The 14,362-nt window shown below is 42.2% G+C and overlaps 1 protein-coding gene across 1 annotated transcript in view; it reads left to right on the top strand.

Moving 5' to 3' along the window:
• Positions 1–14,362, top strand: part of OTOF (otoferlin) — a 214,156-nt gene that overhangs the window by 125,318 nt on the left and 74,476 nt on the right. Inside the window, exons 6-10 of the mRNA XM_058164751.1 lie at positions 4,283–4,359; positions 6,791–6,917; positions 10,101–10,155; positions 11,511–11,642; positions 13,526–13,588. Of these exons, the coding sequence (XP_058020734.1) occupies positions 4,283–4,359; positions 6,791–6,917; positions 10,101–10,155; positions 11,511–11,642; positions 13,526–13,588 (454 nt within the window). The remainder of the gene's footprint in view (positions 1–4,282; positions 4,360–6,790; positions 6,918–10,100; positions 10,156–11,510; positions 11,643–13,525; positions 13,589–14,362) is intronic.

Below are 14,362 nucleotides of genomic sequence, written 5' to 3'. Positions count from 1 at the left end.
ATGGCTTTCCAAGAACAAGTTCTTTCCAACCACCTTAATCTTCACTGAATTTGGGGATTTTGTTCCATCTCAAGTAGTGGCTGATTCATAAACTACCCAGAAGTGAACGAGTTATTTAGCTTAGAAACCTATGAACCAGCCCTAAATTTTAATCTCTCCTTCATCTTTGACCACAAGATAGATGACCTTTCTAGGATAATTTCTTTACTTCAAAACGTTTCTTGATGTTAGAAAGGCAGATTTAACTGTGAATAATTCATTTCCAAGCCATAATCAGACCCATGCTTAAAATTCATATGGAATTAGGGAAGAAGCCACAGTTGGCAGGCTTGTGGCTCTTTTTTCACCAAGCATGAATCCAGAGCTCAGATTAGATTTTTAACAAAAATTTAGCATGTACTTTCTAAACATCTATTTAAGCATAATGGAGCAAATTGATAAAAAGACCAGAGACCTAAAAAGCAATGGCTCCCAAACTAAGTTACTAAATCATGGAAATCTCTTCTAAGGCCATGATTTTGGGCCCTGTGAGGAGAAAAAAAACATGGCTGGAAATCTGGAATGGCTGCTATTCAGCCTTTGCCAAGCTGTCTCAGGTGTTGTCATCCAATATTCATGAAGGGGATGGTATCAATTCTCTGCTAACACAGCTGGCTTCCTAACTACGCCATTCCTTCCCCTCCGTGCTGTTATTTTTTGGTGGTGTCTGAAAATGGAGGGCAACTGGGCCTGAGTTCAATGACGCAATCATCCCAAAATGGTATAGGAGCAGGAAATGGACCAGGAACTCTTTTCCCCATCTCAGTAACTTCCTGCCCCTTTCAAACTACCCTCCCCCCCTCTTTTTGTGATTGTAATTGTGAGATACAAGTAAAGAAGTCTGATTCTACTTTACCTGGAACAGGTGAGTAGTTGCTTTGATTTCAATCTCTGAAAGGTTTTTAGGAATGTTTTTGCTATGAGTGGGTTGGAGAGTATCTATTGGGATATTTGAGATGTCACCCTAGAACAAGATCATAAGCAAGTGTACTTGCATGGGGGAAATGCATTTTATATTTTTAAAAACAGGGGGGATACAAAGAGTATGCCAAAGGCACTATTTAAAGAGAATGATGTCCGTGACAGTGCTTAGCTGATCCTGCTGTTCCAAATAATGTTACATGCTATTCCGAAATCTATGATGCTAGATATATATTTTATCTTCAGTAAAGCCCATCACTCTGAAAAAATGACTCTGATGGGCATTTGGCTGGTACACCCTTTAATGCACAGAGTGGCTGTTTTGCCTGCCTTTTTCATGCTCCCTGTGTGTAGAAGATAATGTTTTTATCAAGCAATGTCGAACAAACAGATAATGTCAAACAAATTGTTGAATATGGTCTTAATAAGGACCACTGTAATATAGGGGTTTTCTGAGTTTAGTTCATATCTGTGTGACGATTCCAGGAGCAGATTGTAATTATAGTCTGTCTGTTAGCTATTACCTTCTACATTTAGCTCTTGGGAATTATAAGAAAGGAGTTTCGCTTTTAAGAGCGGAGTTTCGCTATTGCTTTTAATAGATGTTGTCCGATAACCTGAGATTCGAAATACCCGACTCAGTGACAATCTGCCTTCTACTACTTGCTTTGCCTCTGGAATCCCATTGTACCTTCCCATCCTTTCTTTGCTGCTCACCCAACGGCGTCCCCAACCCATCACTTCCATTGCATTCAGGCCAATGGTCCCCTTCCATGTTCTCACGTTTCAAAGGAATGTTAATAATTAATTAATTAATTAGCATTTCATTGTGCTCTAGCTGGCTGCCTTAGGAAAGCTCTTGAAAATTGCTTAATATACTACAGTAATAGAATCCCCGAAAACTAGTCATATCTTCCTGGTTATCCCTTATGTTAAGTTTTAGAAGACATACTTGATGTCATTTTTTTTTCTACAAAACCTTTGGTTTAATTCCTGATGGCACTTTTCTTTGTGAAAGGCCCATTAGGTTTACTAGGTTTTCTTCCAAACATGAAGCTATGAGAAGATCCAAGTCTAAACATCAGAAATTCATTTTGTTTTCACATTCCCTACTGCCCTTGCTTTTCTCTCCCCTCTTTTCTTTAGTACTCCACTTTTCAGAATCTAAAGTTTTCTGGAGAGAGCCTAGCCCTGCCTGTCAGTTGTAAAATGACATGTATATGGATCCCATTGCATAACAAATAATGCATTTGGCATTGTTTTGGGTAGCCATGGAATACAATACCCAGAACGGTGACTTAAGGACAAATAGAACAGTTTCATTGGTGTGTGTAATTTATTTCATTGGTATTTGGGGATCTGTTTTGTTTGTTTAGTTTTTGTGACATTTAAGGCGGATTAGACCTGCCCAAAGTCTTTGTCAAGTGAATTGTTTAATTACCTTCAGAAATGAACTTTTTTTGGTGCATGGTCATATTGCAACAATAACAATAAAAATAACCATCAAAGAAATGGGAAGAAGGAGTTGCATGCACCTGCAGCCTGCCAATCCTTGGTATAAACAGGACTTTCTTTTCATAGAATCCTACAAGGTAAGGAAAGGAAGAGCTGAGGAAATCAATTAGTTAAATCTGTTGCATAATGCCACAATCTACTATTATAGCATCCTCAACAGATTCAGCTTCTGTCTGAACACTGTAGCGAAGGGGAGTATATTGCTTTCCAAGGCAGTCTGTTCCACAGTTAAAATATTTTTTACTGTTAAGATTTTTTTTCCAGATGTCCAACCAAAATCTACATCCTTGTAATTTAAAACCATTATTTCATGTCCACTTTCTTTCATGGCAAAATTGCCATGGATTATATATGTTATGGCCAACATAGAAGGCAGCAGACTGAGGAAGCTTGATTTAAAATAATAATGTCCTTCCTTCCTTCCTCCCTTCCTCCTTCCCTCCCTCCCTTTCCAGCCAATTGCACAGCTTTCCTAACTTGGCTGACAACCAAAATTGTCTGTTTTCCAAAAGCATTAGCCCTGTTTTCCATCCCCGAGAACTAATGAAGCTAAAAAAATCTACTCTGTTTTTTGGGGGAGGGGCCATTTTTGGAGTTGGAAGAGTTTAAAGAATAACTCAGCAACTTAGAACTAAGGAGAAATTTCCTGACAGTTAGAACAATTAATAAGTGGAACGACTTGCCTTCAGAAGTTGTGAATGCTCCAACACTGGAAATTTTTAAGAAAATGTTGGATAACCATCTGACTGAGATGGTGTAGGGTTTCCTGCCTGGGCAGGGGGTTGGACTAGAAGGCCTCCAAGGTCCCTTCCAACTCTGATGTTATGTTATGTTATGTTAACTCAAGTACCTCTTGCCTTAAAATCTTCTGACTTCATCCTCAAATAAGTTTGAATCCTAACTTCCCCCCACCTTTGGACTATAGTTAGGGGAGGATAATGGGTGATAGCCTTACAGCTTTTGTGGATCCCTACATACTTCAAGAGGTCAAGATGCAGATGATGCACAGCTGGAAAATAATGGCTAACGGTCCAATAGAAGGTTCTCTTACGTGAGGAGGGGGCTGGACTAGAAGACCTCCAAGGTCCCTTCCAGCTCTATTCTGATTCTGATTCAAGACTGAACTGTGGAGTCCTTGGTGCCCTTGGAGCTTGATTGGTTGTTTGTAGACATTCATTACCCAACTAGGTAACATCATCAATGCCATTGTGAATGGGGTTTGCTTCTTGTTTATGTAGTTAACTAACAAGGAGAAAGCCACACCCACCAACACAGGCAGGGCAAATTACAAGGAGCAAATCCCACACTCACTATAACGGATACTACCTACTTGCGTAACATCTACACACAAAAAACCTAGCTCAGAGAACACCAAGGATTCCACAATGGCTAAAGGGCAGGAAGATTCATGCCAATACAATTTGAATAATGGCAGTCCATTTGAAGCTCTGGGTATACTATGGACATGGCATATGTCTGAAATACCTGCTAGTTCCAATAAATATATCTCATGCTTAGAGAACATCCATTGTGTGTCTTGTAAAACTGGTTGGATGAAAACTTCTCAATAAGAATCAAATATATTTATATTTTCCTGAGACTACTTTTCAGTGATTTAATCCAAACTGCAACAAATTCTAAGCAGGAGTAATGCATTTACTCATATTTTTCTTGTTTCCTTTCCCTCACTATTTCCTTTATTTGTCTTTCTCCTCAGTTTGTCTCTCAACTGCTTCTTGGAGAAGAGATCCCCCTTTTTGGCTTATGTTCTGAGATGATGTTCATAATGTTTCTACTTTGCTTACAGAGCTGGAAGAGGAGTCTTTTCAGCCATGAAGTTGGGCAAAACACGTCCCTCAAAAGATGATCATCACCGAAAGCAAGGTGTGCATGTGCTCACCACCTAAACTTCAATCAAACCAGTGAACTACTAAAATCCTGTTAGAATAGAATAGAATAGAATTTTTATTGGCCAAGTATGATTGGACACACAAGGAATTTGTCTTGGTGCATATGCTCTCAGTGTACATAAAGGAAAAGATACATTCGTCAAGAATCATAAGGTACAACACTTAATGATAGCCATAGGGTACAAATAAACAATCAGGAAACAATCAATATCAATATAAATCATAAGGATTGCCAGCAACAAAGTTACAGTCATACAGTCATAAGTGGAAGGAGATGGGTGATGGGGACGATGAGAAGATTAATAGTAGTACAGATTTAGTAAATAGTTTGACAGTGTTGAGGGAATTATTTGTTTAGCAGAGTGATGGCGTTCGGGGAAAAACTGTTCTTGTGTCTAGTTGTTCTGGTGTGTAGTGCTCTATAGTGTCGTTTTGAGGGTAGGAGTTGAAACAGTTTATGTCCATGATGTGAGGGATCTGTAAATATTTTCACGGCCCTCTTCTTGATTCATGCAGTTTACAGGTCCTCAATGGAAGGCAGAGTGGTAGCAATTATTTTTTCTGCAGTTCTAATTATCCTCTGAAGTCTGTGTTTTTCTTGTTGGGTTGCAGAACCGAACCAGCCAGTTATAGAGGTGCAAATGACAGACTCAATAATTCCTCTGTAGAACTGGATCAGCAGCTCCTTGGACAGTTTGAGCTTTCTGAGTTGGCGTAGAAAGAACATTCTTTGTTGTCCTTTTTTGATGATGTTTTTGATGTTAGCTGTCCATTTTAGATCTTGTGATATGGTAGAGCCTAGAAATTTAAAGGTTTCTACTGTTGATACTGTATTGTCTAGTATTGTGAGAAGTGGAAGTGTGGAAGGGTTTCTCCTAAAGTCTACCACCATTTCTACGGTTTTGAGTGTGTTCAGTTCCAGATTGTTTCGGTCGCACCACGAGGCTAGTCGTTCGACCTCCCATCTGTATGCGGATTCATCATTGTCTCGAATGAGACCGATCACTGTTGTGTCATCTGCGAACTTCAGTAGATGGATTGTTGGAGATGCAGTCATTGGTATATGGATAGAAGAGAAGTGGGGAGAGCTCACAGCCTTGGGGGGGGCCCTGTGCTAATTGTACAGGTATCTGATGTGATCCTGCTTAGCTTCACCTGCTGCTTCCTGTTTGTTAGAAAGCTTGTGATCAACTTACAAGTCTGTTCAGGTACCTGTAGCTGATTTAGCTTATACCCTGAGACTGCAAATTTGTAATTTCAGACTAGGTGCAAGAGATGGGTACTCCTTTGAATTCAAATAACTCTGGGCTCATTTCATTTTAGGAAAGCCAGTTTCCTATATTTACTTGTTTACATGTTGGTTGGTTGGTTGGTTGGTTGGTTGGTTGGTTGGTTGGTTGGCTGGTTGGTTGAATGAGTAACTGATTTACAATATGTATACAGCCTGTTGCAACCAAAAGGACTCCAGACAGGAGACAATGGAATCTTATATAAACAAGAAAAAATGCAACATTTCATTATCAAACTCCCCAGTAAACAATCAAAAACTTTATAAGTGCTCAATATTTTAAACTTTGCCAACAGTAAAAGCACTGCTTTGGTTAGTTCAAAGAATGCCAATAGGATAGGAACCATCTGTTCTTCCAGCAAAGAATGTTCCATAATATTGGATTTCTAGATCAGTTGCCTGGCCAAGACGCATGTACCTTTTGACTCTTCCATGTATGTATCAAAACTGTCATTCATGATTGCATATCTTGCTGCCTCTACACTTCTCTGAGAATGTGGTGCAAATGGCTTTTAAACAAAACAATCTAGATCAATTCACCTTAACTTGGAATCCTCTAGAACAGTGATGGCAAACCTTTTTGGCACTGAGTGCCCAAAATGGAATATGTGCACATGTGCATGCGCCGAAGCACCAGAGTGCCGTAAACCCAAAGACTAGCTGGCTGATGCGCATGCGCATGCTGGTCAGCTGGTCTTCAGGTTTCTGGTGCTCTGGTATGTGTGAAGACCAGCTGGCCAGTGCACATATGTGCACCAGAAAAACCGAAAGAGCAGCTGGCGAAGGCATGCGTGACCACAGAGAGGGCTCTGTGTGCCACCTCTGACACCCATGCCATAGGTTCGCCATCACGGTTCTAGAAGTATGAATTTTCACCCGTTGCCTTGCTAGCTGGTGAATTCTGAGAGCTGAGATTCACCTATCTGGAAGATCCAGTTTGGAGAATGCTCATCCAGGCACTTTTAATAGTGCCAGTTCTAAATTATACCATGACTGGATCCCAGATCACCATACTTTTTCAGGTTTCTCTCACCCTTCTTGAAAGATGCCCATTGTTAAAAGTTTTGTGTTATAGTCAAATCAAAAGTTTTAACTATGACTTGTCTTTCCTGGACAGATCAACCAGCTATCTTGGAAGCAGAAGATCTGGACCGTAAAGCAATACGGCTTGGAGGTGGCCTGGATCCAGATACCATCTCCCTGGCATCAGTCACAGCTGTGACCACCAATGTGTCTAATAAGAGGTGAGTACAAGACAACCAGGGGTGGTATTCACTTACTTTCACTACTGGTTCACAAATGTGAGCACAAGTGCCTCCTCCACGCATGCGCGGGTCAAAATAGGACATGATTACATCCAGGCAGGTGGGTGGAGCCTCTCACTACTAGTGCTACCAGGTCGTACGATCCATATAGAATCAGCTGCATTTCACCACTGAAAGACAACTCAGAAAGTGGAGATCAGATCTAGACATGTCAGGATGTAAAAAAGGTGTGAGAAAAAAAGTGAGAAATGTGGCACTTAACATTAGAGGCAAAATATTAACCTATTAAAATATTTTATTTATTTGTATTCTGCCTTTATTAACAAATAACTACATTTTATAACCTTTTACTTAAAGTTCAGTGTGACTCATCACATTTATTACTCCTTCTGGTTGGTGTTAGGATTTTGGCCTGGTGTATTCATAGTGCTAAACTATAAGCCACCATTTGCATGTCATGAGAGATAGATTGTGCTAACCCACAATGAAGCCAACCACACATTATATCTTCCGGTTCGTCATCAACAGCAGCTCGGGAGTTCATGGCTTCCATGACGGCCTTGGACCTGACTCAAGTAGTGGATGGCCCCACTCACATCGGGGGAGGCACACTGGACCTGATTTTTATCTCTGGTCAGTGGTTGAAGGATCTGGACTTGAGAGATGTAGTCACAGAACCTTTGTCATGGTCAGATCACTCTCTCCTTCGCCTGGACTTTCTGACCGCCACTCAACACCGCAGGGAGACGGAACCACTACGTTGGTTCCGTCCCAGGCGCCTGATGGACCCGGAGAGGTTCCGGACGGAGCTTGGGCCGTTTCCTGAGGGTCTGGCTCACGGCACGGCCGAGGAACTAGCCGCAGCCTGGGAACGGGCTGCGGCTGGGGCTTTAGACCGTGTCGTGCCTTTGCGGCCTCTGACCCGGCGTAGATCCCAACCGGCTCCTTGGTTCTCCGAGGAGCTGAGGGGGATGAAACGCCGGAGAAGACGCCTAGAGAGTTCCTGGAGGTCTAGCCGTTCAGAGGCTGATCGGACACTAGTTAGGTCCTATAATAGGACCTACCTAGTGGCACTGAGGGAAGCGAGGCGTTGCTACGCCTCCTCCCTCATTGCGTCGGCAGATAACCGCCCAGCCGCCCTGTTTCGGGTGACTCGTTCCCTCCTTCACCAGGGGGAGCGGGATGACCCGTTACAGGGACGTGCTGAGGAGTTTAACGGTTATCTATACGATAAAATCGTTCAGCTTCGGGACGGTCTGGACCAAAATTGCGGCGATTCAGATGGGGCGTCTGAGGGTGGCCTTGGTGACATTGTTTGGGATGAGTTTGACCCTGTGGCTCCCGAGGACATGGACAGGTTGTTGGGGAGGGTGAATGCCACCACGTGTTTACTGGACCCGTGCCCCTCCTGGTTGGTGCTGGCCACTCAGGAGGTGACACGAGGCTGGCTCAGGCGATTCTGGCGCCTCCTTGTTGGAGGGAGTCTTTCCGGCCGCCTTGAAAGAGGCGGTGGTGAGGCCCTCCTCAAGAAGCCTTCCTGGACCCGGCTGTTTTAGGTAATTATCGTCCGGTCTCAACCTTAAGCGGCGAAGGTTGTAGAGAGTATGGTGGCATATCAGTTTCCCCTACACCTGGATGAAACTGTCTATCTAGACCCGTTCAGTCCGGTTTCCGGCCGGTTACAGCACTGAGACGGCTTTGGTCGCGTTGGTGGATGATCTCTGGAGGGCCAGGGATAGGGGTTGTTCCTCTGCCCTGGTCCTATTAGACCTCTCAGCGGCTTTTGATACCATCGACCATGGTATCCTGCTGCGCCGGTTGGAGGATTGGGAGTGGGAGGCACCGTTTATCGGTGGTTCTCCTCCTATCTCTCCGATCGGTCGCAGACGGTGTTGACAGGGGGCAGAGGTCGGCCCGAGGCGCCTCACTTGTGGGTGCCGCGGGGTCGATTCTCTCGCCCCTTCTGTTCAACATCTATATGAAGCCGCTGGGTGAGATCATCAGTGGCTTCGTGTGAGGTACCAGCTGTACGCTGATGACACCCAGCTGTACTTTTCACACGGGCCACCCCAACGAAGCTATCAAGTGCTGTCCCGGTGTTTGGAAGCCGTGCGGGTCTGGATGGGGAGAAACAGGCTCAAGCTCAATCCCTCCAAGACAGAGTGGCTGTGGATGCGGCATCCCGGTACAGTCAGCTGAGTCCACGGCTGACTGTTGGGGCGAGTCATTGGCCCCGATGGAGAGGTGCGCAACTTGGGCGTCCTCCTGGATGAGCGGCTGTCTTTTGAAGATCATTTGACGGCCGTCTCCAGGAGAGCTTTTACCAGGTTCGCCTGGTGCGCCAGTTGCGCCTTTCTAGACCGGGATGCCTTATGCACGGTCACTCACACCCTCGTGACGTCTCGTCTGGATTACTGCAATGCTCTCTACATGGGGCTCCCCTTGAGGGGCATCCGGAGGCTTCAGTTAGTTCAGAATGCGGCTGCGCGGGTGATAGAGGGAGCCCCTCGTGGCTCCCGTGTGACACCTATCCTGCGCAGACTGCACTGGCTACCTGTGGCCTTCCGGGTGCGCTTCAAGGTGTTGGTAACCATCTTTAAAGCGCTCCATGGCATAGGGCCGGGTTACTTACGGGACCGCCTACTGCTACCGAATACCTCTCACCGACCCGTGCGCTCTCACAGAGGGACTCCTCAGGATGCCGTCAGCTAGGCAGTGCCGTCTGGCGACACCCAGGGGAAGGGCCTTCTCTGTGGGGGCTCCCACCCTCTGGAACGAACTCCCCCCAGGACTTCGTCAACTTCCGGACCTCCGAACCTTCCGTCGCGAGCTTAAAACACACTTATTCATCTGCGCAGGACTGGATTAGATTTTAAATTTATACTGGTTTTTAATGGGTTTTATTATTTATATTGTTTTTAATAATTCGGCTATGTAGAATAAGTTTTTTAATTGTATTTTAGTCTGTATTTATATGTATTTTTTACTCGCCTGTGAACCGCCCTGAGTCCCTAGGGAGATAGGGCAGTATATAAATGTGATAAAATAAATAAATAAATAAAATAAATAAATATAAAATAAACACAAAGGACTAAATATTACATTGTTATTTATTATGTCATTGTTATTATTATCTTTCTCTGTTATCATGGTCTTTTTAAGATCCAAGCCAGATATTAAAATGGAGCCCAGTGCAGGAAGACCGATGGACTACCAGGTGAGATGGTTCCAGTCTCTCATTTGTGCTATGGGAGTAATATGGGAGTCCAAAGTCTCCACCACCACAATCCTTCTCCAATTAACCATCATCATGAATATCTATTCATCCTTATTGCCACCTTTCACCAATTGGTACGTTTCATGGCATCTTACACGTCCCAAAGCAGGAGTTGTTGAAGGCACATCAGGTGGGGGAAAGTGATATTAGTGCAATTAGCACAACTCAGAAGCAAGTTGTGCTATTGCAGCATGCTTAAGCCATGCTTAGTAGATCCCTGCTTGATTAAATCAATGTAATTGCTTTGGTTCAAGAGCAAACAATAGATTTAAACTTAATGTCAACCGCTTCAAACTTGATTGCAGAAAATATGACTTCTGTAACAGAGTTGTTAACGCTTGGAACTCATTACCTGACTCCATAGTCTCTATTCAAAATCCCAAAATCCTCAACTAAAAACTGTCTACTATTGACCTCACCCCATTCCTAAGAGGACTATAAGGGGCGTGCATAAGAGCACAAAGTGCCTACCGTTCCTGTCCTATTGTTCCCTTCATTATAGCAAATTAACATAGTTGTTGCATGTTTTTACTTATATATACATATATTTCTTTCATGATATCTTGTTTTTATTTATGACAATGTTTGTGTATACTGTTGTGACAAAAAAAAATATTCTGAAGCATAAACTTGCCATAAACTTACAATTTAACATAGTATGAGGATATAATAGATAGTATTTAGTATTTAAGTTAACATAGTATATAGCAATAGCATTTAGACTTATATACCGCTTCACAGTGCTTTACAGCCCTCTCTAAGCAGTTTACAGAGTCAGCCTATTGCCCCCAACAATCTGGGTCCTCATTTTACCGATCTTGGCAGGATGGAAGGCTGAGTCAACTTTGAGCTGGTGAGATTCAAACTGCCGAACTGTAGGCAGCCAGTGATCAGCAGAAGTAGCCTGCAGTACTCTAACCACTGCGCCACTGCAACTCTTATTATATTATGTGAAGCAGCGATATTCTCCATTCTGCTGCTAATTGACATTTAATAATAGAATAGAGCTGAAAGGGATCTTGGAGGTCTTCTAGTCCAACCCCAGCTCAAGCAGGAGACCCTATACCATTTCAGACAGGTGTGTGTCCAGTCTTTTGATAAAAACCTCCAGTGACCTACAACTTCTGAAGGTTTTCAAGGTACTGCAGATTGACAAACCTTTCTGGTTTTTGCAAAGCACCCATAGGTAGCACATAGCTCCTTTTAGGAAGAAAATGAGTAGAGACAAGTAGAAGGAAGATGATGGATCCTTGGGAATGAATCTAACAATGTGTTTCTTTTTCTTCTCTCACCAGGTCAGCATCACAGTAATTGAAGCACGGCAGCTGGTGGGGCTCAACATGGATCCTGTAGTGTGTGTGGAGGTGGGAGATGAGAAGAAGTACACCTCCATGAAGGAATCAACCAATTGCCCCTACTATAATGAGGTTAGCTCACTACCTCTAACAACTGACCTGTCATTTCCTTCTTAATGGATATTTAGGTTAGAGGAAAAACCCAACAAATATGGAAAAAGTGGTTCCTCTTAGCTATCAATGAGGCTTGGAAACTGATTTTTGCAGGAGTGCTGAAGGGCTGCCTATCTTTATAGGCAGGGAAAACTAACACAAAGACCACAGAACTGAAGCATCTTAGTCAGTACTTGGAAAAAATCCCAATATAAGCGTGTTTATGACTTTAAATCAACAAATTGATTAGTGGGAAGGGAGAGCACCACTGGATAGGATAATAGGTAAATGTGTACATCATGTGATCAAGGCTAAAGCTTCTGCTCTTCCTACTTATCACCAGTGGCAGACTCTGTGGTCTCTTCTCAAAATCCCCAAAGCTTTAACCAAAAACTGTCTACTATTGACATCACCCCATTCCTAAGAGGTCTGTAAGGGGCGTTCATAAGAGCACAAACGTACCTACCCTTCCTGTCCTATTGTTTCCTTTCATTATATCCAATTAATATAGTTATTACATACTTATGCTTATATATATATATATATGCTTATATAATATATAGTTATTTTCATGCTTATGCTTATGCTTATATATACTGTTGTGACTAAATAAATAAATAAATAAATAAAAAATTAGGGCATTGCTGGATTTTTATTTTCATCTACCCCTCAAGGATGCTACCTTTTTATCTATGTTACTAATTTTCATTTAAAAATTTAAGAACTATATGGCACTGGGGTTTCCAACATAATCTGTGGGTTCAGTATGCCCAAAGCATTCTTAGCAAATAAAAATAATAGGGATGAGGAGTGGGGACTAGACTGTAACAATCTGGAAATATCCTCATCTGTCTAGAGAAAATGTTGAGATGGCAAATTTGAGAGAAAATCATTAGTTTTCCCTCTGGTAAGTGATTATATTACCTTAAACCAGGGGTCTGCAAACTTGGCTCTTTTAAGACTTATGGACTTCAACTCCCAGAGAGTTGAACTCTGGGAGTTGAAGTCCACAAGTCTTAAAAGAGCCAAGTTTACAGACCCCTGCCTTAAACCAATCATTCATGCCCATGATATGCTTACAAAATTTTGAACGGACCCACTGGTTGAGAAATGTTTGGATTTCTAGTATAATAATAATTTTAGGAGGTTACAATTCACAAAATAAAGAATTTATAATTCCATTAACGAAATGGTAAAATTGTTTTCATTTAATTTTGATTCTTGGGTTATTAGCATGCTTTTTCACATTAACATGCTTTTTCATTGCTTAGAAGTACCACAAACATTTATTTAGCCTCACCATTTCCCCCCAGTCTCGAAGGTGCTTTTTCAAAAGGCAACTGGATTGTTTTTTGAGGAAGAAGTAGTAAACATTTTGCTTCTCATCCAAAAAACTTCATCAGTTCTGATGGCAAGGGGATGGAAGGATAGGTACTGACTGGAGACTGGATGGTGGGAGGATGGAAGGATAGGTTCTGTTGAGAGGGAAAAAAAACAGTCCAGCTGCCTTTTGAAAAACCAGCTTTGAGACAACTATGACCTGGAGGACTGAGAATCATCGCAGACATTTTTTGAGGAAAAACTCTGAGGCTGCCTTGACATAGGGAATATTTATGTCTTTCTCAAATTAGCATCCCATCCCTAGATTTGTTCTACCAGTGCTTCTAGTCTGTCTAAAGGCCAGACTAAATATCCAATGTTCATATTTTTTTAAACAATGAAACTGTAATGAAATATATCTGGAGAGAACAAAATGACTTACTATTTTCATTTGATTCTTTATTACTGATCTTTTTACTATAAAGGACCTTGGTGACCCTTTTAATTCTCTCTCTCTCTCTCTCTCTCTTTTTCTATTTCAGTATTTTGTCTTTGACTTTCACATTCCCCCAGATGTCATGTTTGATAAAATCGTCAAATTATCGGTGAGCACTGTTTACCTCTCAGTTGGAATAGTCTCTGAAGCATAACTGAAGAAGAAAGTATTCCCACTTAGAAAGATGACATCCAGAGGTGCAGCTAGAGTAGATATGGATAAATAATGGGGAAGGTACCGATCATTTGAGCTGAGCTTGTAACCTGGTGACTTACATATTGAGCCCTGGCAGCACAGTGGTGAGAATGCAGTATTGTAGGCTAACTCTGCCAACTGCCAGGAACTTGATCCTGACCAGTTCAAGGTTGACTCAGCCTCCTATCTTTCCGAAGTCAGTAAAATGAGGACCCAGACTTTTGGGGGCAATATGCTGACTTTGTAAACCACTCAGAAAATGCTGTAAAGCACTGTGGAGCAGCATACTGTATAAGTTTAAATGCTATTGCTATTCGTCTCACTTTGTGGGTAGCAATAGTTTGCCATTGCCTCGTATTGTTACTGCCTTTCAATTTACATTAATGTTCACCTATCAGAAGAACCAGGGCTTCAATTGTATGATTGTGGCCGCCATCTTGACTTTTTTTTTTTAACACAGACAGTCTGTAGATACTCCTGGTAGAATGGCTGAAGGTGTTATTTATTAGAATCACATTTTTACCGCACAGCGGTAAATGTCTTGAACATTTAGTAAAACTAGTAAATTGAAATTATTGCACTCAAATGACAAATCTTTTTAGTAAGATATGTGTAGCTGCAACATCTTTGCTCCTCTCCTGAGACTAGCAAAAAGAGAATAAAGGATAAACAAGTAGAGGGAAATGTG

This window comes from Ahaetulla prasina, chromosome 1 (genome assembly GCF_028640845.1).
Source record: "Ahaetulla prasina isolate Xishuangbanna chromosome 1, ASM2864084v1, whole genome shotgun sequence".
In the NCBI taxonomy this organism is placed as follows: Eukaryota; Metazoa; Chordata; class Lepidosauria; order Squamata; family Colubridae; genus Ahaetulla; species Ahaetulla prasina.
Note: the sequence above shows the minus strand (reverse complement) of the source record. Positions and strands in the feature narration are given on the sequence as shown.